Raw genomic sequence first — 24,092 nt, forward strand, 5'->3', positions numbered from 1 at the left:
ATCTAGTCTTGGCTGGGCTCTCTCCTAGTCAGGGAATTCCTTGCTTCACTAAGCAATCCATTTTATATCAGACAGCTCTAAACCAAGCTACTTTTTGCACTGGATTATAATCCACCTACCCATCTACTGGGATTAGAGAATAAATCTCTCCTTCCTGGACACGGCAGCCTTTTAACAATCTGAATCTATCATGGTCACCTGCTAGCACCAGGTGTTTCTTCTCCAGGTTAGACATCCCAGTTCCTTCAGCCAGTTTCCAGATCTGATCCATATCGCTACACTTCTCAGACTTTGTTACTGCACTTTTTGAAATATGGTACTAAGAACTGAAGACCTCTTGGCTGTCTCCTCTATAGGACAATTACAAAATAAGTTTTACTCATAGGCTTTTTGCTGAAGTTACCCAAATGAACATCACAAAAATTCTAGCCCAGAGATCACCCGTCTTTGCATATAGAAAATGAGTACTAAGAAGAACTTTCACCTTATTCCTGAAAAAGAATTGTTCTTTATAATAAAACAGAAGTTCACATAGTAATATTCTTAATGTATATGAAGGATCAAAAAAGGAAATATATATATGATAATATTATTCTCAGTGTTTCTATCTCCTCAATCTGCCCCCAAGCCTATAAAAGCAACTCGTCCCTGCCAGTGACATTTACTTTCCTCTTTTGTTAATTTCAATCTCCACATTCTTTAAATTTTGCTACCATACACTCTTCCTCTTTTTATTATTCTATTATTGGATATTTTCTTCTTGCCTCTAAATGTTCCTTGAGAGGCTTCTCAGGTACTCCTTACATTATTTATGGCAAGACACTTCTTCCATCTTTTCCACCTGCCCAATTTCCATCTGACTCAACTTCTGCCACTGCCTCAGGCATTCCACACCTTTTACTCTGAGAAGCAGAGTTACTTGGACAGGCCCAACTTTGTCTGACATCAAGAGACACTGGGTCTTTGCCACTCCTCCCCTAGTGTTTTTTCTGTGTCACCTCCTTCCCCTCTGGAAGGGTGCTGAGTAGCAATCAAGAATGGCAGTGGATAACAGAAATATCACCATGAAGGTACAGCTCTAGCAAATATTTCACGCTCCCTGGCACCAATCAGATGTAAACCACCTCTGCCCAACATAATGTGAAAGGCATAATAACATTTTTTGGCCACACTATGGTAAGCAATGTCAACTGTAATTATTTCTTATTTCTATTGTGTCCTTTTTCTTAAATGCTCCCTTTTTTCTCTTATTAACTGTATGTTTTCTTACAATTTTTTTTTCTTTTTCTCCTTACTATTCTCTGGACCTAACAATAACAGCAGCTAGATCTAAGCAGGAGCTACTTAGATCTTTTGATATCTGACTAATGGAGGATGAAGAAGTTCCACAAAGTAGAAGAAATAATTTTGAATTGCCCTTTTTACCCTCATAAAGTCAGGAAAATAGGGAAAGCCTCTATCTCCTTCCCCACTTTTCTATTTGTTCTAAATTTGTTCCACAATCTTATCCTACTCAGTACACATTAGTATGTTTAACACACTCATCCCAGAGGGATTCCTATTGTCCTATCTTTCCATTTTCTTCACCTCGAAAGTCATGCAGTTGGCTGGCTGCATTTTTTATGATCATTTTTACTTGTTGCTGTTGACAAGCAGGAAAAAAAAATGTTAAGGAGAAACTTTAATAAGGGAAATGGAATTCTAATGAAAAAGATAAGAATGCCATATCCCCTGCCCCATCTCCACTCCCTAACGGAACAGACTTGACAAAAAATAAAATGATACTGTGCACAGTCAACAGCTTATTCTCAAACAAGGAATACCTCTAAAAGCAAAATCTTAGGATTTTACCAAGTACATTAAAGTCTTACTATTGAGCCTTAACAACATTTCAAATTCTTATGCTATTGTAAATTTGGCATGCCAAGAGAGCTGTTTATTCCACAGTGTTTTTTGTTTTTCTGTAGGAGCAGATTAAAGAAAACCAGGGAAAAGGGGGAGAGCCATTTACAGAAAAACAATTTGTAAATAGAACATGCCATGCTTCTTCCCCACTCCCTCCTGAATCTCTTTATACAAATCATCTGCAAAAGGTGCTTATGAAGTCCCACGTTACTCAAAGGGCTGAGGTGAATAGCCCAAGAATGATTCCAAGCTTCTCTTGAGTTATGAACAGGAAGTATTCCCAAAGTTCATTTACACATTAATTTGTTTAGTACCTAAAGCATCTTTTATGTTCATTGGTTTATCCATTCAGCAAATATTTAGTGCCTACTATATACCAGACACTATGCAGGGTGCTGAGGATTCAATGGTGGGAAAGGTCTCTGCTTTGCCTTTACTGTGCTTACAAGGTAGTGAGGGAGACAAACATCAATCAAATATCACTAACATAAGTGGATTGCTATGAAATGGGTTAAGTGCTGTGAAAAGAGTTGGTAGTGAGAACATAGAAGATGGGACTAAATTTAGGAGAAATGAGCAGTTATTTAACTAGGAGGTCATTAAGGGTGGAGGAGAGTCAGCAGGACAGCTTCTCAGCAGAAGGAACAAAATGTGCACAGATGAGATGAGAAGGAGCAGTGGTAGTTAGGATTCCAGGTTAGGTCACGAATCTTTGAGACCTGTAAAAGGTAGAACTCTAACACTAACTCACATGCTAGTTTCTGGAAAAAGATGACCAGAAGCTACAGAAAATTGAGTGTGGGGTAAGAAGAGGGATAGGCAACATTTTGACATAAACAAATACTTCTTGGACATCTTTCAAAATCCTTCTGTGCCCTCTTTACCTCTAATCCCCAGGTCCTCATGTGACCTTGGGCTCCCAATTCCCGCACCGCTGTCTGCGAAAAGAAAACGACAGGAAAGGCTGGCACCCCAAAGTGTACCAAATCATGACCTGGCATCTTTATCTACTCAAACTCAGATTTCTTCATTGCAGCTGATCTCAAAAGGAAGTTGAGTGAATGAATTTGTGAGAAGGCAAAAATGAAGGAAAGCCTTTCTTCTTTCATATGCATGTGTGTGTTCCAATTGATACAATTATAAGTACTATAAAAAAAGTAAAGTGAAAAAATATCACAAAGTGTAGAAGACAGTATTATTAGGCAGGAGGACACTGAGAGCCTGGTCATGGGATATATTCCTAATTTTTTGAACATTTTTCTGTTTCATATTTGAATTCAGAGATTCTCTGAAACATGATGCCTAAACCTTTTAAGAAGCGCCTCAGCTCTTCCCATGCTTTAAAAGAAGAGAGGTGTTGAGGACGCTTGCAAAAGCGGCCTTGGGTGGGCCTAGGAGGAATGAATAATTTGCTACCAAAACTTCAGGAAGAAGAATGGGGAATGGCGGTTCAGGAAGGGGAGTCAGAAGGTGGAATTCCTACCAGAGTTTTAATCTATAATGAGTACATAGAGAGCTGAGGCCATAACTGAGAGCTCTCCCTATTTCCACTAAAGATATTGAAGGAACTATCATGGTGAGTGGGGAAAGAATGATGTGGCATCTACATCTTTGACAATCTCCTCTTGACTAAGATTTCTAGCTAACAAACCACAGATCCAGGGATGGTGACCTTAGCTACCATCTTTTATTAACTCCTTTGGCCAGTGTCAACATAGCCAATCACACCTGGCCTGCCTTTACCAAGAATCCGCAAAACATCTGGAGGTAAGTCTTCAGAATTGCAGGTCAATGCTGGGGAAGTCTTTTTACATAGTAACAATACTAGTAGCTAATATTATGTGCCAGGCACTGCTCCACTATGTATTTAAGTACACCCATTCATTTAAAATTTGCATCAACCTATGAGGTGGGTACAATTATTGTCCCCACACTGCAGATAAAGAATTTTGCTCAAGGTTACGCATATAGCAACTGGTAGAGCTAGGGTTCAAATGTGGCTGTCTGGCTCCAGAGTCTATGCTCTAAACCATGACAATATTCAGGTTACTTTAGGCATTGTATACCAAGGACTGAAAATAAATGGTGGGAGACCGGAAGGTAAGCAAAGTATATGATGAACGTCCAGAATATCCAGGGTGACCAGACTGTTCAGGATTAACCTGAACTGAGAATCATGACAACTCATGTGTTTGCAGAGCATCTGCGCTGTGTGAATTGGGCTGATCCAATCCCAGCCTGAGGTCCCCCACTGACACCACCTTTTAGGTACCTTATCATTTACTGTGCAGATAGTATAGTACTGCAACATTTTAGTAATGGATATCAAAATCCTTTAGAATAATTCTATTGTTGGATGCTTTGGGCTCAGTCTCCCATGTAGTCTTCTGAAAATGTTCAAGCCAGAGGGAAATGCACGTTTCTTCATCCAGTAATAAAATAAGGAGGTTTCTCCAAATAGGGATTCAGAAGATAAAGGGGAGACACATTCTCCCTCATCCCAAACCCTGCTCCACAACCCCAGTTAACTCACCTATTAAATGGTCCCTAGCTGATTGCAGGGACCCTGGAGAGAAGAGCTTCAGGCCATAGACAATATAAGTGGAAGGGCGCCTGGCTTTGGCCCCTGTATCAAGAAGCAAAATGAGGCCACACAGGACACAAAAATAGATTGGTCTGCTATATGTTATGATCTGGTTGTGTCCCTAGGAAACAAACACAATTTCCAAATGGTACCTTTTATTTTGATTACATAGCAAAAAGTCTCACAGTCAGTATCTTATACCACACCATACAACTCATATCATATAATATATTCTCCCTCTCCCCTACCGAAATTTATACATATGAAAATACCAGGAAGAAAGCATGCTGCTTATTCTGTCAAATCAGAATGCGAATATCAAAAAGAATGTTATGCCTCTCAGATTCAACACTATTTACCTGAAAATTTAATTAATATCTTTAGAGAAAATCTAGATCTAATTCAGGGCTTCCCCAACATTGAAATATAAACTTCCATTTGTACTGCTCATTTTAAGCGCAAAACGAATTTAAGACATTATTTGTCCTATATAGTTTCACTTGGGCTTCATTATTAATGAGAAATAGAATTATAAAGTTGTGGGTTTCAATTTCATAAGTGTCTTAGAAAGCTAGACAATACAGGTATAAAGTTATAAAAGTTATACCTGCAGACATTACAGAAAATATCTCAGTAGAGCTCAGTAGAATAGGCTAATTTTAAAAAAAACAATAAAATATCCCTGCTATTCTTACAGTAATTTCCTCTGAGGAGTACTAAGTACTTAACAGACATCATCTTAGTGACCACATATTGTTATGCCGAAAAGTAAAAACACTCTTAATTCTTCTCCTTTAATGGATGGAAAAATTAAAGAAAGATATAACATCAGCTTTCCAGGGCAAAATTCAACAAAGAATTTACACCTCACAAATCAATTCATAATATTAAAAAAAAAAACACAAATAATTAGGGGTGAGTATTCTTTACTATTGATGAACTGCGTTGAGTAGAAGAAGTAAAGTGATATGGTTTCAGATGTGAATTTCTTAAAGTCACTGCCTTAAACATGTTATATTTAGAAATGCAATTTAAATTGCCACTGCTTCTATAATAGAAATACTCCTAGTGTGAGACCATCTTTTAATAGGAAAGAAAACAGAGACTGTCTATGGGGGCTGGCTAGGTTTGACCCCAAGTCCAGGCTCAGTCTTGAAGGAATTTCCTTTTGAATCCATCTAGGTCATAGATTAATGGGTATGGGAATACTTTCTCTGCATTAAAAAAAAAAATATTGAAACTAAAGCCTCAGTTAAATCCAAATATATTTCTTATCAGGTAAAAAGCAAAACAAATTTGTTGGTGTAAATAGCTGTGTGGTATGCAAATACACATGCACTTGAGACGTTTCTTCAAACTGACACCTTTTAGGAAATATAATTAAATAGCTACCTCCTTCTTTCCCTGATTATTACTTTGAATAAAAGGTTAAAAATATATTATCCAGGAATTGAAAGTCCTTGGCCTTGAATGTGCTTGGCATAGAGTTTTGTATCTTCTAAGTCAAAATTAATTTATTGAACATAGAACGCTTTCTTTGTATTTGTAATTTGGAAACAGAAATTAAAGCCCGACCTACAAAGAGCCTACCCTCACCATCATATTTACTTTTCATCTCATTTTTCTCATACTATATTTTGTATCTCCAGACCATTCTAAACTTATTGCTAATACACACCACCTAAGTCACTTTTATTTGTCTTGATACCTAAGAATACATATTAATAAAATTTCCCTGCTCTGCAGTTCCTTTTCTCTTATATAAATCAATCATCAAAATCCCTAAGGATTGATCTTTTTCATATTTTTTCAATAGGAAAATTCCACTCACTCCTCTAGGCAAAGTCTGATTACAATCTTTTAAAAACTCATTGGACTATTCCCCATCTGTTTTTTAACCTGAAAACACATTATGGGTGAGCACCACCGATTTCAACTGCAGAGCATCTTGCAAGCTATTTCACAAAAGCTGATTTATGCGTGCGTTCGGGTTTTCCATCAAGCCCACCTACATATATAATTTCATGACCCATATTCTGGTCACAGTGCAGCCAAAAAGTAAGGCGAGACAATCTCACAAAAAGCCTGGGAACCGCCCCCTGTGGGGAGCAGGATACATGTGATTGACATGGCCATTCTAGTTACCTGTTAATGAAAAGTGGGCTGGTCAAATGCTTTGAACTGTTTTGCTGTTGTTAAGAAAAAACAAGAGGCAAATAGGGTGCCTCTCAGCATGTCAGAGGACCCAGGAGCAAGAGTGCACCTGGGCCTTGGAGGGGACTAGACAGGGAGCTGTAAACAGCCAGGCATGGGCCACCCTCCCTCCATCTCTCAGCTCAGCTCTGCAGCTCCTACCTGCTCCGTGCCGCATTCTTTCTGCAGACTGCCAGTCTCTGCTTTCTTAGTTCGCAGGGCAGGAAACAGCCCCCTCACACCTACCGAGTTTATGCATCTTCCTGTCCCAGCCACATTCAGACACTCAGCTTATTTTTCAAGACCGCTGTAAAACAACAGCAGTCACTGCTCATGGAGCTCTCATCACATGCCAGGCACCATTCCACTTACTTGAAATGCCTCTTCATAGCTAATCCTCCCAATGTTCTAAAAAGCACATAATATTACTTCCATTTTGACAAGAGTAAAGTGAGACATAAAGGTGGAGAAATTTGCCCACGGCCTCACAGACAGAAAACAGTGTAGCCAAGCAAAGACCTGAACCCCTGGCAGACTGGCCTGGCCCCAGGCACTGCAGCTCATTGACTGTCCACAACGACTTGGTTGGGGAAGGGCGGGGCTGATGTGTGCATTTAGCACTGGGCACTGTCAGCCTCAAGGGCTCAACCTGTCTTCACTAGATTTAATAATCATTTCTCCTTAAACACATAAGGTAGGTGTTACCCATGCCAAAAGCAAATACAGAAGGTGGGGGAAGCAGTGATGGTAACTTTGGGGCTGATTTTTCTTAGAAGGACTCTGGACCATGAAAAGCCCTCCTTACCTAGAATCTGTGCAGAAAAACAACAGCCTGCTCTGTTCAGCTCCTCTGTTGTTGGACTGTGGCATTATATTTATAAACCTACAATGAACTGTGATCACTAGAATAAGGGCTTGTTGTTTTTTTATGGTTTCTTAAGATATAAGCTAACTGACTTAAACATCACCTCATGGCAGCTGTTGATAATTGTTTTCTTGCTTTACTTTCATCAATCTATTTAGCATCACCCTGATATTTGAAGCACGCACTTCACTTCCCCTGGTTTGTGGATCACAAAGGAAGAAAGGCTAAGGATGGGCACCTAGAGTCCTACAAAAAGCTGAACCCGAGTAAAACCTAGACAGCAAATATTCTATGACTCACATACTCACGCTTTTTGTTATATAAAGAAATCCAAAATATTTTAGAAGAGACAGTACAGAAGATAAGCAGCAACCAAATAGTCAAATAATTTTAAAGAGTTGACTATCAAGATGCTACTTCAGATTAAATACAGTGGATATTTGATGGATACTTTAAAATTGAAAAGAGAGAGATATCTCTTTAAGCTTAGTTCATAATTTAATTATGGAGAACAATTTATTTCAGGCCCAACTTCCTAACGCTCACGTCCGTGAACCTTGTAAATGGGCAGATGCAGTTTCTAACCAAGGAGACACTTAAATGGACATCAAAGTGCTTATCAGAGTGTGTCCAGGGTGCTCACCAGTTTCACATATTTTTCCCATTTCTCTCAGTATTTTCTCCAATGCAGAGAAAGCCCTGGGAAAGAGGGGTCATCTAAATCCTATAGACTGTCCTTATAGAATGGCAGAAGTTTAGAATAGGAGAATCAAAAGAAGGCATATGGAATGGCTCATACCTTAAATAGTACTTTTTTGAACAGAGCAAATACACAACTAAAGAGATAAATATTATTTAACTTTTAATCAAATGCCACAAAAGCTATGCTGACCTTCGATTTCTGGGATTGAGAAATTATTTTATGTCATTCAAAATCATTCCTCTGACAAGCACTACCTCAGCCAGGTGACCAAGATGCACCTGAATGGTGATAAATCATGTTGACAGCAGGCACCCTCGATCTGATGTGATAAGAATGGTACTTTGCCTCTGCGGTCTTCCGCCAAAACCCCACACCACCAGTCTCATCATGAGAAAAACACCAGGCAAACCTCAATTGAGGGATAGTCTACAAAATCCCAAACAATAGACTTCAAAAGTGTCAAGGTCATCAAAAACAAGAAATTGTCACAGTCAAGAGGAACCTAAAAAGACATGGCAGCTAAATGTCATGTGGAATCCTGAAACAAAAAAAGGTTGCCAGGTAAAAACTTGGGAAATTTTTAAAAGTATGAACTTGGATTAATAATAACATATCAATACTGGTTCATTAATTGTGACAAATGTACTGTACTATGCAATATTTTAACAAGTGGGGTATGTGGGAATTCTCTGGATTATTCTCCCAACTTTCCTTTAAGTCTAAAACTGTTCTAAACTAAAAGTTTGTTTAAAGAATCATCCTCAATGATTTTTATAACACTTGAAGCAGATATCAAATGTCTTCATTGTATATAAGTGATAGATAACTGAATAGGATGCACACGTTACAACCCCTGCTCTTTGGGGTTTGCACTATAAGCAAGACGGCAAAGACAAATACGCAGAGTGGAAGGAAAGAGAAGCAAACATGTACAGAGGATTTATCATACTCTAGGCACTGCCCTAGAATATGAGAATTTACTCTCCACTAAATCCAACTGAGGTTGTTGTTATTATCCATATTTTGTCAAAAAAATTAATATTTGTTAGGTGCTACTTCCTCAAGAGCCAAATACTGTGCTATGCACTTGATATGCATTATCTCATTTAATTCCCCTTACAATCCTGCTCTATTATTTCCTCTTTTACAGGTGATAAGCCTGAAATTCAGAGAGGAAACTTTCCCAAGATCCTCTTAGCTGGTCTAAGTAAGGCTGGATTCAGATACCAAAGTCTGTCCTCTTTTAGTTACCCCAACATTTCTCAATATATGATCTGAGATCACCTCTACCATAATCACCCAGCAGGCAATAGCAGATTCGGGGTGGGGTTAGGGAGTGTGTGTGTTTAGGGGGCACAGGAAGGGGGTTATTAAAATACAGACTTCCGGGCAGACCACGGTGGATCAGCAGGCAGAGTGCTCGCCTGCCGTGCCAGAGGACCCGGGATCGATTCCCGGTGCCTGCCTACGCAAAAAAGAAAAAGAAATATACGCTCCCGGGTGCTGTTCCTGATACACTGACTCGGAATCTCTGACGTCGGTCTCTGACTTGGGTCCTCGGTACAGGGAATCCCCACGCACACAGGTGATTCCCAGCACACAGGTGACGCCCCCTCCCTCCCCAGAGGATTCCCATGCACATCGGTACAGATAAAGCCCAAGCACAATATTCCAGTTTTTAGTTCTCTCCAAGATATGCTACCGAATTTTGTTGTCTAGATTATTATCAATGGTTATTGTTGGTTAGACCTGCTTTGAATAAATAATATTGATTAGAAACAATGTAAGGGCAGGAATATGGATTTAAATTATGCTTATTTACCATATAGCCTGTCTCTGACCTTCAGATTTTCCCAGTATCTCCCCATCCCTCTACCCCACTTCCCAGTTTTCAAAGTTCTCCACAATCTGTTTGCTGGTGTTGCCGCTGTTGTTTTAGGATCAGACTGATTTCTTTCTGGTCCAAGGTCTATTGTAACGTATCTATTAGCATGACATGATTAATTCTACATTTAACACCAAATATCCAGAGTGCTGTATCATGCAAAATTTTTATTTTGATTTGGCTATCTTCTGATTTAAACAACTTGCTTAAAATTTCCAGCTGTATTCCTGATAGAAAGCAAAGAAGAAAAGTCAATCACCCTAAGAGCAAGAATTGGCTGACTTAATTAACAGCTCCTCCCCCAAATGCACAAAGTAATGTAGTTTGAAAAGCAGTTTGGCTCCTTTGACAGCCCCGAATGAATGAACACATAGCCAGTGTTAGAGATTGAGGCAGGCTTAAGAAACATCTTTGTGTTCCAAACCCTCTTTCACTCTCTTGACCATTCCCTTTCAGAAGTTTTCTCATCTATAAATTGAAGATAATAAATCTGCCTTCTAAATACCCACACGGTTCAGTCAGATTCCAGGAGGAAATATTTTATATCTTCCATATTTTCTTTCTTCATCAGAACTGTTAGAGAAATGTCAACCCAAAGCAGGGACTAATCTACTTAGAAATCTGCATAAAGCAAATTAATTACTGTAATAAATGTAGTTAGCTGTCTAACTATATCTTACTATGACATCCAGAAAAGTCATTTCTTAGCATCTCACTATCAACATGCTTGCTCATAATAAAGTAATAATAGCTTCATCTATTCATCTAGAAACTAGAAAATCCTCAGGGATCACAGCAGCTGTAGTCACCTGCTTTTACTAGTACGTTCTGCATTATTTCTGAAAGTACACATAGGAAATGCATGTTTAACAGCATATAACACCCCCCCCCCCCAAGTCACCCAGTAAAATACTGGCACTGAGGTGCAACTGCTGGACAGGAGGGTTCACTGAAGCAGGACATTGGATGATGTGGCATCTAGGGTGGCCGTGAAATAAAAAATTTCAGAACTGCATATCTCTACTCACACCATCTTATCCAGATTTCTGACAAAAATCACAGCAATACTTCTTAATACTCTAATTATGCTGCTGCTACTTATCTTGACACTCAGACTCTGGGATAAAAGGAGATGTATTATACGTAAACCAATTACGGGGAACAGAGGAATTTAATAGATAGTGACTGTGCCATGTGATCATCCAATTATAAGCTATTCTTAATGACTATGAGTTAAACATGTGCTATCACAGATTTAAAGTCAGTCCTAAATCCTGGATATGAATTTTTAAAAGCACAATATAGGGATGATCAGGCTTTCTTTCACTGGAAGGGTTTGGCAGGGGCCACGGGAGCTTACCATAACAAAGGAAAGAAGGCTACTCAAAGAGCTGAGGCATCCACCTGCCAGTGGACTCAGTACAAAGGCATTTGGCTAGGGTACTGCAGGAGTAGTGCCCACTCCTGTTCCAGCACTCCACTGCAGATGAGGGGGAGGGCAGTGGGGTCCAGGAAACTCTGTGCTTCAGAGCCCATCAAAGAATGCCACATCACAGGTCAACATCGGTAAGCCCAGAATCTCAGCTATGAATTACCCCAGAATTACGCGGCTAGAAGGTAACAATACACTCAGAATTATGGACTAAGAAGAGATCAGCTTCATGTAAAAATAATCTCATTATTCATGCTTACATAGCTAATATTACTAATAATAGCAGCTAGTATTTATTGATCAATATCTATGTGCCAAGCACTATTTTAAACATATTACATGGATTATTTCATTTGATTTCTATACCACTGTATGAGATAAGCATTATTAAAATCTTTTGTAAATTTAGGGAAAATGAAGCATACAGATGACAAGTATTTTGCTCAGGGTCAAACATTCAGGAACTAAAGGAACCAGGAAACAAAGTCATATGGCCTGATTCCAGAGTCTGCAGTCTCACCCACTAGGCTTTCCTTACATGAATCCAGTGGGATAGAAAAGGTCCTACACACTCCTTCTCTCTCCATCCCTTGATTGCTGCCCATACCACGCTTCTTGCTCCACCTCAATTTGGCCACCATGCATTAATATGTCTATTTGAGATTCTATTTTTTACCTTTTTGAACAGATTTTGGCCTTTTCCTTTTCTTCAGTATGAACAGACAAGACAAACTACTTGCCTTTTGTGTTTTGAAACTTACGTGTATTGGTGAGGCAGGGTCAGGCTGAATGCTCTAAAACACAAATCAGAAGTGTCTGTGTCATCATCTTATGATTTCAAGGATACATTAGTGAGAGCACATGTTACTGGTAAGAATTAGGTGTGAGCTTGCCTTTAACAGGGAATACTGGCAGCTGGCCATGACAAGGCAGAAGAGGAGAACCCACATGTCTTTGCAAAAGCCTTGGTTCAAAGTCAGAAATCCAAGTAGGGAAACCAGGACAATGAGTAAAATAGCCAGCACATTTTCCTTGACATCTTCAGTTCTGTGTAAACAAACAAACAAACAAAATAAAACAAAAAGTAAACAAAAGGTGTATTTCTCTATTTCAAACAGAGTCTGAAAACGGTGACTATGACAGCAAAGCAGTCACCTGAAGAATGCCTCTAGATTGGGTAACATGATTTTAAGGTTTCCTTCTTTCTTTCCTTATTCTTGTACTGCAAAAACAAAATCCATAATTTAACCCTGGATTTCTGTTTTTGAAACAAATGAAATATAATCCCATTGAATTTCTTTGTCCACTATTCTGGTTTTACTGGGAAAAGGCCATTAATGATTCCATCCAAAACAAGGGAATATGGTTCAGATAAAGAGCTTGGCAGACTCCTTTAAATGGAAAGGGAGGGAGGGTACAGTATCACCTAGCTGAAGTAGGAAATAATTTCCAGATACAAGCTCTGTAGCCAGATTTTGCTGGCCTGTTTCAGAAGTCAGAGAGCTCCTGTCAGAGGCCTGACAGTGTTGAGAGCCTGACAGGTTGTGTCATGAACCTAAACCCTCACCAAACAGTCTCATTGGGTGATTTTCTCTTGTGTGACTCAACATAAGACATAATGAATACATTAGAGAGGAAGACTCATCCAGAGGTAGAGCTTTATCAGATGCATATGCAAAAGCATAAGATAAGGAGTTTTCCGATGTTGATTAAGAAAGGACATAGTCTGGATTATGGAATCTAAGTGGGACTGGAGGGAACTGAAGACAGAAAGTGCTGTTGGTAGGAGAAAGTAGGGATGGATCAAAGCACTAGACCTGGTTTGGGAACATCTGAGGGAATCTGAAGTGAGCATATGGAGGTTATGAGCAGACACTGGGATTAGGACTCCAGAGGTGGAAGAGTTCTGTGGGATGACAAAATGCAGGTGAGCCTATGGGAAGGAGTGGCCAAAATGCAAGAGTGAGATGGATGTCATAGACAATGAAGTCATGGAACTAAGTGCCCAGGGGTTCAGACAGGTCATTCACAACAATTCTGAGAATATTTCCTACCTCACCAGTTTTTGCTCATGTATATATTTACTCCCCACCCCCACCCCCATTAAACTATCTTCTTTTGACAGGGTCATTTGGCTCCTTCATGCTTGGCCCTTAGGCATTCTTGAACATTTTTGAAGTGAATGAATAAACGGGTGAATAAATAAGCTGCAACTAGAACTTAAGTCTAATGCTGACACTTGGTGCCTTAATAGCTAAAGAGAATAAAAGAGCTACAACCAAGGAAAAAACTTTTGAGGTGACACAATTAATCACATGGATCATTTGGTAGGGGCTTTGATATATGATTATTAGTAGATATATATGCATACAAACACATACACATGCATAAATACACAGGCACACACTTTTTCAGAGATTCGGAGAAATAGAAAAACAGATGACTACATTAGCTAAGCCAAGTTTTGAGCTGGGCCTGTAAAGAAATATATCATTGAGCCTACCAGAGAGAGGAGTACAGGTCTGGAGTAACAGCAAGGAAATGAAAAAGAAAGAGCTATTTGGTTGGATTGGACTGTAGCTGACATATTAAGGAATAACAGATTACATGGTGGAAAAATAACAGAGATGCTTAGAGATATGAAGTATTCAGATACCATGATGCACACAATGAAAAAAAAAACTTTTGGAGAAACCAAAATCTATTTGATGAAAAAAAAAATTGTGTGTTTATTTTCTACTATGCATGCTACTATGTAAAACTAAATATGTTTTGTTAATTCAGGTTCATATAATTCATTATGTATTCCTCAGTTGTTTACAACATTTTGACATATACTTAAAAGTATTAAAGCCCTAGGAAATAAAACAAAAATTTTGATGGAAAAAAATATGCACTTTTTTTTTTCTGTTTTGGAGAGAGATTAAAGTCCCTAAAAAGTATTTTCACAAGGTTTCCCTTCACCAGGGTACCATTCTACTACTCCAAACTCACCAACACCCCCAGCTTTGATTCATCATGTATCTGTACTTAAATATCAGGTTAAGAAGTTTACTCATAAAACAAGGAATATCATAACTAAGGCTTTTTTTTTTCCTTTGGGCAGGCACCAGGAATCAAACCTGGGTCTCTGGCATGGCAGGTGAGAACTCTGCCTGCTGAGCCGCCATGGCCCACCCCCCTAAGCCTTTATTTTTAGAAAGATTTATTTGAAAGAGGTTTTCAAGATGCACTCGATGGGAAAAAGAACAGAACACAGGTAAAAATAACCTAGAAGAGAGGTAATGAAGGTCTGGGAAAGTGACATGACTGGGGAACTGACACACTGATTACAAGACATAATGTAAGGAAAGGCAGAAAGGATCCATGATTTGATGATTTTCTACAGCGAAGGTTTGATTGAAAGAATAAAGACAATTCCAGTATTTCAATCTGGGGATAAAAGAATAATGGCAGAATTAATGGCAGAAATTGGGAAGGAGTTCTGGTTTGTAAAGGGGAGCTGGCTGATTAATTCATTTGTTCAACAGAAATGCTCAACACTGCTCTAGATACATTAATGAAGAAACTTATCCTTGCCCCTGCACAGAGAAGTGATATAAAGTAAGTAATAAGCATAAAAAATAAGTATACGATATTTGAAGATGAAAAGTACAATAGAAAAAAAAAGATAAAGCAAGGTGAGAGGAGTGTATGCACCAGGAACTGTTGCAATATCAAACAGGAAGGCCAAGATTGGCACCACTGAGAAGTAATATAGAGCTAAGGTTTGAAAGGTGAAAACTTGGGCATGCAGAAACCTGGTGAAGAGCATTTCAGGCAGATCAAACGGCCTGTGCAAAGGTCTTAGGCTGGAAGAGTTCTTGGTATGGTTAAAGAACAGAAAGGACAGTACAGGTGGCAAAGAGTGATAGTAGTAGGAGATGAGATGGGAGAGGTAATCAGTGTCTGGATCATGGAGGACCTATAGGCACTGTGAGAGCTTTGGCTTTCATTCTGAGTGAAATGGGGAGCCATTGTAGGGTTGAAAGCAGAGCAGTGACATTTTAAAAGCTTTACTTTGTTGTGTAACAAATAGTCTGTAGTGAGAACGGTAGAAGCAAGGAGAGCAGTGAAGATATTATTACCATAAACTGGATGAGAGATGACAGTGGCTCAGACCAGAGTGGCAACATTAAAGGAAGAATGAGAAAGTGGACACATTTGGAGGGAACATCGAACATGAGTTCCTATGACAGAATGAACGTGCGGTGTGAAAGGAAAGAAGACTCAGGATGACTCAAGATTTTTAGCCTGAGAAGCTGGAAGGATGAGGCTGTAATCAGTTGAGATGGGGAAGACTGTGGATGAAGCAAGTTTAGGAGCAGGTAGAGATAAAGAGCTCAGTTTTGGACTATGATAATGAGATCCCAATTTGGTCATTAGATATGTAAGTCTAGAATTCAGGAGAGGAATCTAGGTTGGAGATATAAATCTGAGAGCCACTGGCATACCTATGGTATTTAAAGCCATAAAACTGAATAAAATCACCAAAGAAGAGAGGGCAGATAGAGAAAGAAGTCCAAGAACTCTGTTTCACCAGAGGACTCCAGCATTGGGGGCTTAGGGAGGAAGAGGAATCTGCAAAGGTGACTATGAAAGAGTGACCAGCAAAGTAGAAGGAGAGTCCTGTGTCCTGGAAGCCAAAAGAAAAGTATATCAAGGAGGGAGAAATCAGTTCTGCCAACTGCTACAGATGGACCCAGTAAGATGAGGACTGGAAAGTGTTTATTGTGTTTAACAATGTGAGGGTCACTGGTGACCTTGACAAGGGCAGTTTCAATGTGAGGGTCACTGGTGACCTTGACAAGGGCAGTTTCAATGTGAGGGTCACTGGTGACCTTGACAAGGGCAGTTTCAATGTGAGGGTCACTGGTGACCTTGACAAGGGCAGTTTCAATGGAGTATGGGGGCCTGGGAACCTAATTGGAGAATGGAAGGAGAAAAACTTGAAGAGCAACTTGGAAAGGGGAACAAAGAAATGGGAAATTAACTGGTAGAAAAGTGGAGTCAGGAGAGGATTTTTAAAGATGGAAGAAATAAGAGCATGTTCTTATGATGAGGATAAGTTCAGTTTGAGGTACACGAATGATTTTCCCTCTACTTGTGTGTGGCTAGCTCCTTTTGCTATTTTACACTTCAGTTTATGTGATACTTCCTCAGTAAAGCCTTTCCTAACAACCCATTCTAATGCCAGTGTTTCTCCTCCCCCAGTTTCCTCTACCTCAGGAGTTGATGTATTCATCCATCACTCTATACCTCGTGTGCAGTAGAGTCGAGCATGGAGAAGGTGCTTGGGTAAATATTTGTTGAATTGATGTACGTATGAATGGATGAAATGTTTAAATGATCCACCAATGGGCAGCTTCTTCTTTAAGACTACAAAATATAAAATTAGATAAATGAAAATAAAGCCTAAGTGTTTTTGCAGGAAGTGGTAATAGAAAAGAAAAAAAAGAAGAAAATAAAGATGACAGGGCAATCCAAATATATATGAGGAGAATGGATGGTGACCAAAGGTAAGCAGAAGAGGCTACAATTATAGGCACTATTAAATAAAGTCATCAGAGAATAAGAAACCATTTTCAGGGAAGATCAGCCTGAATTAAATAGAAAAGTTGAAAATATCAGGCATAAGACATTAACCTATAGGAGTTTATTGCAATGATTAGTTCAATTTCAGTGTTTGTTACCCCAGAATTTCTTCTACTTCCTGCCTAACCCCTACAGTTTGTTTCCCATTACATATATTTTTTCTTTCTAGATGTTAAGCTTTGGCAATTTGGGCTTTATAATCCATGAGTGACTTTAAATATAACGTGACCCCAGTGGATAGCAAAGGTAGTTTATGTATACCTTTGAAATGAAAACAACCACCCTATGAGATTGTCTCCTTTTAACAGATACAAAACTGGGGCACAGAGAGGTTTCACAGCTATCCTAAAACCATGGAATTAGTAAATAGTGGGGGCTGGATTTGAATCCAAAGGCCTGACTCAAAGCCCATGGACTTACCACTGCCAGAAAGGAATCAATAGATAAGGGATTGGGTTCCCTCTAGGTCACCTCTGAATAAAATAATTTTAAAACCCATTGTGACTTGAAAGAAAGCAATTAAAACTATAAAGCTCTAAAGATTTACAGACTGGAATAATCTTCATCATCCTGTCTTAGTTCTTAATTGGATTTTCAGGGTTTTTTTTGTCATCGAAAAACATAAACATAAAATAACAAACCTAGAAAACTACAGAAACATTTGCTTTTAACATGAAAGGTTAACATAAGCTAGTCTTTTAAAACAGAATTCTTTTTTAATAGAAAAAGAATTAAGATTTCAAAAACTCCCTCATCTAACAGAACACATTATCTTGGCTTATCAGTTAAATGAGAAATGCTCGTAGTTTTAAGTGTGTGTCCCTTGGGTAACACGGTGTTGGTAGAAGACCCATTATAACCCATTCCCTGACTTGTTTGTCCTGAAATTTACTGTTGTGATTTTGTATGACTATAGTTTTTGAGTATGTGATCACACCATTTAAGACATTGCTGTAACAAGTAGTCGCTAAGGGACCAACTACAGCAAGGCAGGCAACCAGCCTTTACATTGCCCCACTGGCTGGCATTTAACTGTGAAAACTCAACATTTGCTTATGACAGCCTTAGAAACAGCATCTTGAATTTTCAAACCAACATTCTGCTCAGAATTACACAGCTTTTGAAGATCATAATATTGTCCTTTGCTCATCTTGAAGAAGATAAAAATAGGAGAGTTCCATTTCCATCATACCTTAACTAACCTTAACATCCTGTCCCCACCTAGTAAGCTCATCTTCAAACCCACAACATACTATGTTAAGGAACAATATAAAGAGGAAGTGAGAAAGAGTAAAGGGTAAAGGAAAGTTTAACGTTCCATATCAGTTTACATCATGCCAGAGTGAGGAATCAGAATTGAAGTTGTCCAGGGAAGAGCTAGAAACCACCCCACTTCATTTTGCCTCCTCTCCCCAGGCCCATCATGGCAGCCTCAAGCTACATTATGGGAACTTTTCTACAAAAATGTTTACCCATGCAGCAAGCCATGAGTAGACCAAAGCATAACACTGCCCCAAAAGCTAACCTCGAATCAAAACCATGTTGCTCATTTTCATTGCTAAAGGCAGTTTTTTTGTTTGTTTTAAGTTTTAAGGATCTTACTGCTTCCACGAAGTTCTGCAGCATCAGAGGTATACACTTTTAAAATATTCCTCGGAACCTTGGCAGGTGCATATTGTTATGCTCATATTCTGTCTTGGAATTGTATATTTGCATGCTTAGCTGCTTACCGATCTAGCAGCGCCAACAAGGTAAGTCGATTATACCAGACTTTAATCCACTTGCCAGGAAAAATGATAAGTTTGTAAAACTGCTCTCGGTTAAATTTTCCTTGTGTTGAAGAACGTGATGAGTTTTCCAGGTCCTGACTCAGATGCTTTTAGATATCAAAAGAAACAACAGAGAAAACATTTCATATTGACATGCTATTGTTATATATCATAATATAAAAAATACAAAAAGCAGATGTTCAAATTCAGTAATGTAATCCAACATATTTCAATAGTATAGATACTCTAAGAAAAGGAGGATCAACAAAAGTGTCTTTCATACCAACACATTTTAATCCCATTATAATGTACGATTAAAATTATGTCACTCATCATACCAAAACACTATTATTAGTTAAGACCATGAAATTGTCATGAAAAGTAATTCTTATGAAAGATTAGAATTCAATAAATGTCTTACAGGAATTGAGTTTTCAAAATGTATAGTATTTAATGTAATATTAAAGTAAATATTTAAAGTTCAATAAGATTAAAAAGATTTTCTTTGACAGTATATAAGCTATTGGTGAGGCCTGCTATGAGGAAAGTTCATATATGCATAGAAAATATTCTAAACCAAGAAAACAGAAACATGTAGGGAGTTTTGATCCCAGATTAGAAATGTTTAATCCCCAACTCATCTCTGATTGGCTCTAATCTATGGAGAAGAATTCAATTTTGAAAATAAACAAACAAAAAAAGGGTTTTCACTGATCCATGTAACAAATATTTATGACTTATTGCGAAGTTGGTAATTAATAGGAATACAAGAATGAATATGGCAGACAATCCCTGGCATCACAAACCCATTTTAAAAATATCCCCAGTTATCAGGACGGTAACACAGACTCAAAACGAGAGACTGAATTTACATTTGAGCCAAACACTGCACAGATTACATAAGAGCTGGACTTTATGCCCTAAAAGCAGAAGTGACAGAGATCTTGAGGAAGTAAGGTCAAAGAACAGTAAAAGAGGAATGTGGCAGCAGAAAGGAGGAAAGAAAGATATAAGGGGAAAAAAAATCTAAATTTACCTTTTCTGACATCTGATACTCATATTTAAAATTCAAGTAGTTAAAACAACCTGTTACCTGTTACAGTGCCATTCTCAGAGATTATCAATTAATGTTTACTTCACTTATCTATTGTCAAAGAGGAATAAAATGCTCTACATTGCTAAATTTCCCAAAAATCTAAAGATTACCCTCTTAAAGTACAAATTTAATATTAATCTCTACTGGAAAGAGATTTAATATTAATCTCTTTCAAAGTGGTACTGTTTTACTTTCTTGGTCTCTAAAATACAGTCTCTGGAGCATACTTAACCATTTTCTTGCTGTGTCAGCTTCATATGCACCTTCCATGTTCATATTTTACTACAAATCAGTGAAAGCCTCAAGGATTCTTAAGATGCCTTTTTCCTCTACATTGAATGATACCAGGTAACATGCTTTAAAAATTAGTTTTACTAAATATTAGATGAATACAAATACATATATTTTTTTCAAACGTGTAAAGTATAAAGAAAAACAATTCAATGAACGTGGCTACTGTCACTCAGTTTAAAAAAAAAAAAAAAAACAGCATTACGATTAACTTTGAAGTTCCCTGAAGGACACTTCTCAATCACATTGCCTTCTCTCCTCCCTCAGAAATAACCACTCTTTTGAAATTTGGGTTTATTGTTCCCTTTATTTCTTCTTTGTTTTATTACGTTTATATTCAAAACTTCTATATTGTTTCTTTTTATGCTTCAAACTTCACGGACATGAAATCAAAATGTATTTATTCTTTTGCAATTTGCCTTTATTTTTAACTCAATGTTACATTCCTGAGACAGATTCATGCTGCATTTTGTAGTGTAATGTATTCATTTTCACTATTGCATAGTTTTCCATTATATGGTGATCTAGTTTGCTAGCTGCCGGAATGCAACACACCAGAGACGGATTGGCTTTTAATAAAAGGGGATTTATTTTGTTAGTTCTTCAGAGGAAAGGCAGCTAACTTTCCACTGAGGCTCTTTCTTACATGGAAGGCACAGGATGGTCTCTGCTGGTCTTCTCTCCAGGCCCCTGGGTTCCGACAACTTTCCCCAGGGTGACTTCTTTCTCCATCTCCAAAGGCCTGGGCTGAGCTGCAAGTTCTGAGATGAGGAATGCCGCGCTGCTTAGGCTGTGCTATGTTGCATTCCCTCATTTAAGCACCAGCCAATTAAGTCAAACGTCACTCATTGCAGCAGACACACCTCCTAGCCGACTGCAGAGTTAATTAGCAATAAATGAGGTTCACGTACCATTGGCCTATGTCTGCAGCAACCAGACTAGGTATGCTCACCTGGCCAAGTTGACAACTGAATCTAACACATATGGTTATACCTTAATTTACTTATGCATTTTACTTTTGAACATTTATGCTATTTTATTTTTCACTCTTTTTTTTGCTACTATGCTGCAATGAACATTGTTGAGCATGTCTCCTGGTACATAAGTGCAAAGGTTTCTTTAGAGCATACAGCTATGAAAGGAATGCTGGCAATGTAAATTTCTGACTTTACCAGGAATTCAACTACAATAAAAATGTTCTCATTTAATAGTAAGCAAATTGTTTGACCTGTCCAGGAAATGTACACATTTATTAGAAATGGAATTGCTGGATATGGAAATTTTCAATTCTGGTAAATTGATAATACCAAAGTGATTCAATCATTTTACACTCCCACCAAAAGTGTACAAATGTTGCATTTCTCACATCCTCACCAAAATTAGACAGTGTCAGGTAATTTTTAATTTTTGCCAATCTGATAAGTATAAAATGGTATTTATTTTTATTCTAATCTGCATTCCCCTGATTATTAATCAAGTTGAGCATTTTTTCCATTTTAGCTTTTTCTTCATGAAGTCATTTGCCCATTTCTCTATTGGTTTGCTTGTTTTTTTTTTTCATTAGTTTATATGTGTGTTTGCTTATATATACATATGTATATGTATGTCTAGTGGTTTGAAGCTACTTGTACCCCAGAAAAACATGTTCTTAAATTTAGTCCATTCCTGTGGGTTTAAACCCATTGTAAATAGGACGTTTTGATGAGGCTGCTTCAGTTAAGGTGTGTCCTATCTCAGTCAGGATGAGTCTTAATCCTATTACTGGAGTCCTTTATAAGAAAATGGAATTCAGACAGACAGAAAGCCAGGAACAAGAAGCTGAAATCAATGAAACTTGGAAGAGAAAGGAAAGACCACCAGGCACTGCCATGTGCCTTGCCATGTGGTATTGGAGCCAAGTATTGCTTGCAGCCTGTATTTGGGAAGAAAGCATTGCCCTGATGATACTTTGATTTGGACATTTTTCCCAGCCTCAAAATCATGCTCAAATAAATTCCTATTATTTAACCCGACCCAGCTTATGTTATTTGCTTCGAGCAGTCTAGGAAACTAAAACAGCATAATGCATATGTGCCTTGTTTAGGAAATTCCTTTATACTGCAAGATTGTAAGCATATTTGATTACATCATCTTTCTTAAAATTGTATAGTTTTGCCTTTTACAAGTAAGTTGTTAATCTACCAGAAACTTACTTGTTTATAATGTGAGATAAAGGTCCATTTTCTTTACCATAAAGAAAACCATTGTCCCTGTTCCAATTATTAAAATTTTCATGTTTTCCGTTCTGATCTACAATACCAGATTTGACATATATCAGGTTTACAGAGATGATGGGTCTGGTTTATTTGCCTGCCTTTTGTCCCTACATCAATTCCACACTGTATTAATTACTGTAGTTCTCTAGTGAGTCTTGATATCTTAAAGACATTCCCTACCTTTATTGTCTTCAGAAGTGGCATGGTTAGTCTTTGCCTTTGGATTTCCATATAAATTTTAGAATCAGTTTGCAAATTTCACACAAAGCCAGAAAATGGAATGTGTTTGGAATTATATTGAATTAGTAAATAAACTTAGGGAGAAATGATCTTTCTAATATTGTTTTTAAATATGTAAAATCGGTATTTCCTTCCATTTATGTATGTTTCCTTAAATGTCTTTCAATAATGTGTTATGCTTTTCTCCATAAAATTCTCATTAATTTTTTGTTAGATTTTTTCCTGGGCATTTTATATTTTTAATGTTATTATAATGAATAGCTTTAAAAATTATTTCATAACTGTTTACTGCTACTATGTAGCAATGCAATCAATTTTATATTTAATTTGTATCTAGCAACTGTGCTAAACTTTTTTCTTAATTCTAATAATTTACTTATAGCTTCTTTTGGTTTTCTCACAACTATATCATCTGTGAACAAAGATAGTTTTGTTTATTTCTTTCTAACCCTTAAATGACTTATCTATTTTCTTTTTCTTCCCTTAATTTTTCTTTGTTCTATATTCTTTTTGTTTTTCAGACTTTCCATATGAGATTATTTCTATTTCCCTGAAGTATATTCTTTTAGTGAAGATCTATCGGTGGCAAACTATCACTCAATTTTTGTTTGAAAATACTTTCAATTTGGCCTTGTTCTTGAAAGATGTGCACAGCCTCTTTCTCTCAGTACATGGAAAATGTTTTCTGTCTTCTAGCTACCAGTGTAGCTGCTGAGAATCAGCTGCCAGTTTAATTGTTGTTCCTTTGAAATTAATTTTTTTTCTATGCTTTTACTATTTTTTCATTGTCTTTGTTATTCTGCGCTCTCTATGTCTAGATGAGGATTTCTTTTTATTTCTCCTGCTCATGAGTCTCCGGAATTACTTTCCAGGGGTGTGCTGGAGCCAGCTGCTTCTGTCTCATGAGAACTGATTATTCAGGAATTTTGCCAACCAGTTGCTAAATCAGTGGTAGTTTGAAATCAGCTGTGATGGTAGTGTTTATACCATGGAAACTGGCAAAATTACCAATCAAGGATTTTTTTCAGAAAGGCAGTTTTCCAGGACCCCATTGACTAAAAAAGGTTTTCTTGTTTTGCTTTGTTTTGTGTTTTTAATTTTTGCTACCCCATTCTTTGCTTCATCTCTTTTGGAACTCTAATGAGTAGTATATTAGCCCTTCTCACTCTGTTCTCCATGTCTTTAACCTTCCTTTCATGTTTTCTATCTTTGTCTCTCTTTGCCACATCTAAATAATTTT

At 37.8% G+C, this 24,092-nt stretch overlaps 1 protein-coding gene across 4 annotated transcripts in view; it reads right to left on the reverse strand.

Moving 5' to 3' along the window:
* PCNX2 (pecanex 2) overlaps positions 1 to 24,092 on the reverse strand; it is a 460,152-nt gene that overhangs the window by 232,038 nt on the left and 204,022 nt on the right. For all 4 annotated transcript variants that reach the window (XM_077168355.1, XM_077168358.1, XM_077168357.1 and 1 more), the window contains 4 exons: positions 18,932 to 19,077; positions 12,461 to 12,614; positions 12,329 to 12,361; positions 4,439 to 4,610 (listed from right to left, as the gene is read on the reverse strand). In XM_077168355.1, the coding sequence (XP_077024470.1) occupies positions 4,439 to 4,610; positions 12,329 to 12,361; positions 12,461 to 12,614; positions 18,932 to 19,077 (505 nt within the window). The remainder of the gene's footprint in view (positions 1 to 4,438; positions 4,611 to 12,328; positions 12,362 to 12,460; positions 12,615 to 18,931; positions 19,078 to 24,092) is intronic.

This window comes from Tamandua tetradactyla, chromosome 7 (assembly GCF_023851605.1).
Source record: "Tamandua tetradactyla isolate mTamTet1 chromosome 7, mTamTet1.pri, whole genome shotgun sequence".
Classification (NCBI taxonomy): domain Eukaryota; kingdom Metazoa; phylum Chordata; class Mammalia; order Pilosa; family Myrmecophagidae; genus Tamandua; species Tamandua tetradactyla.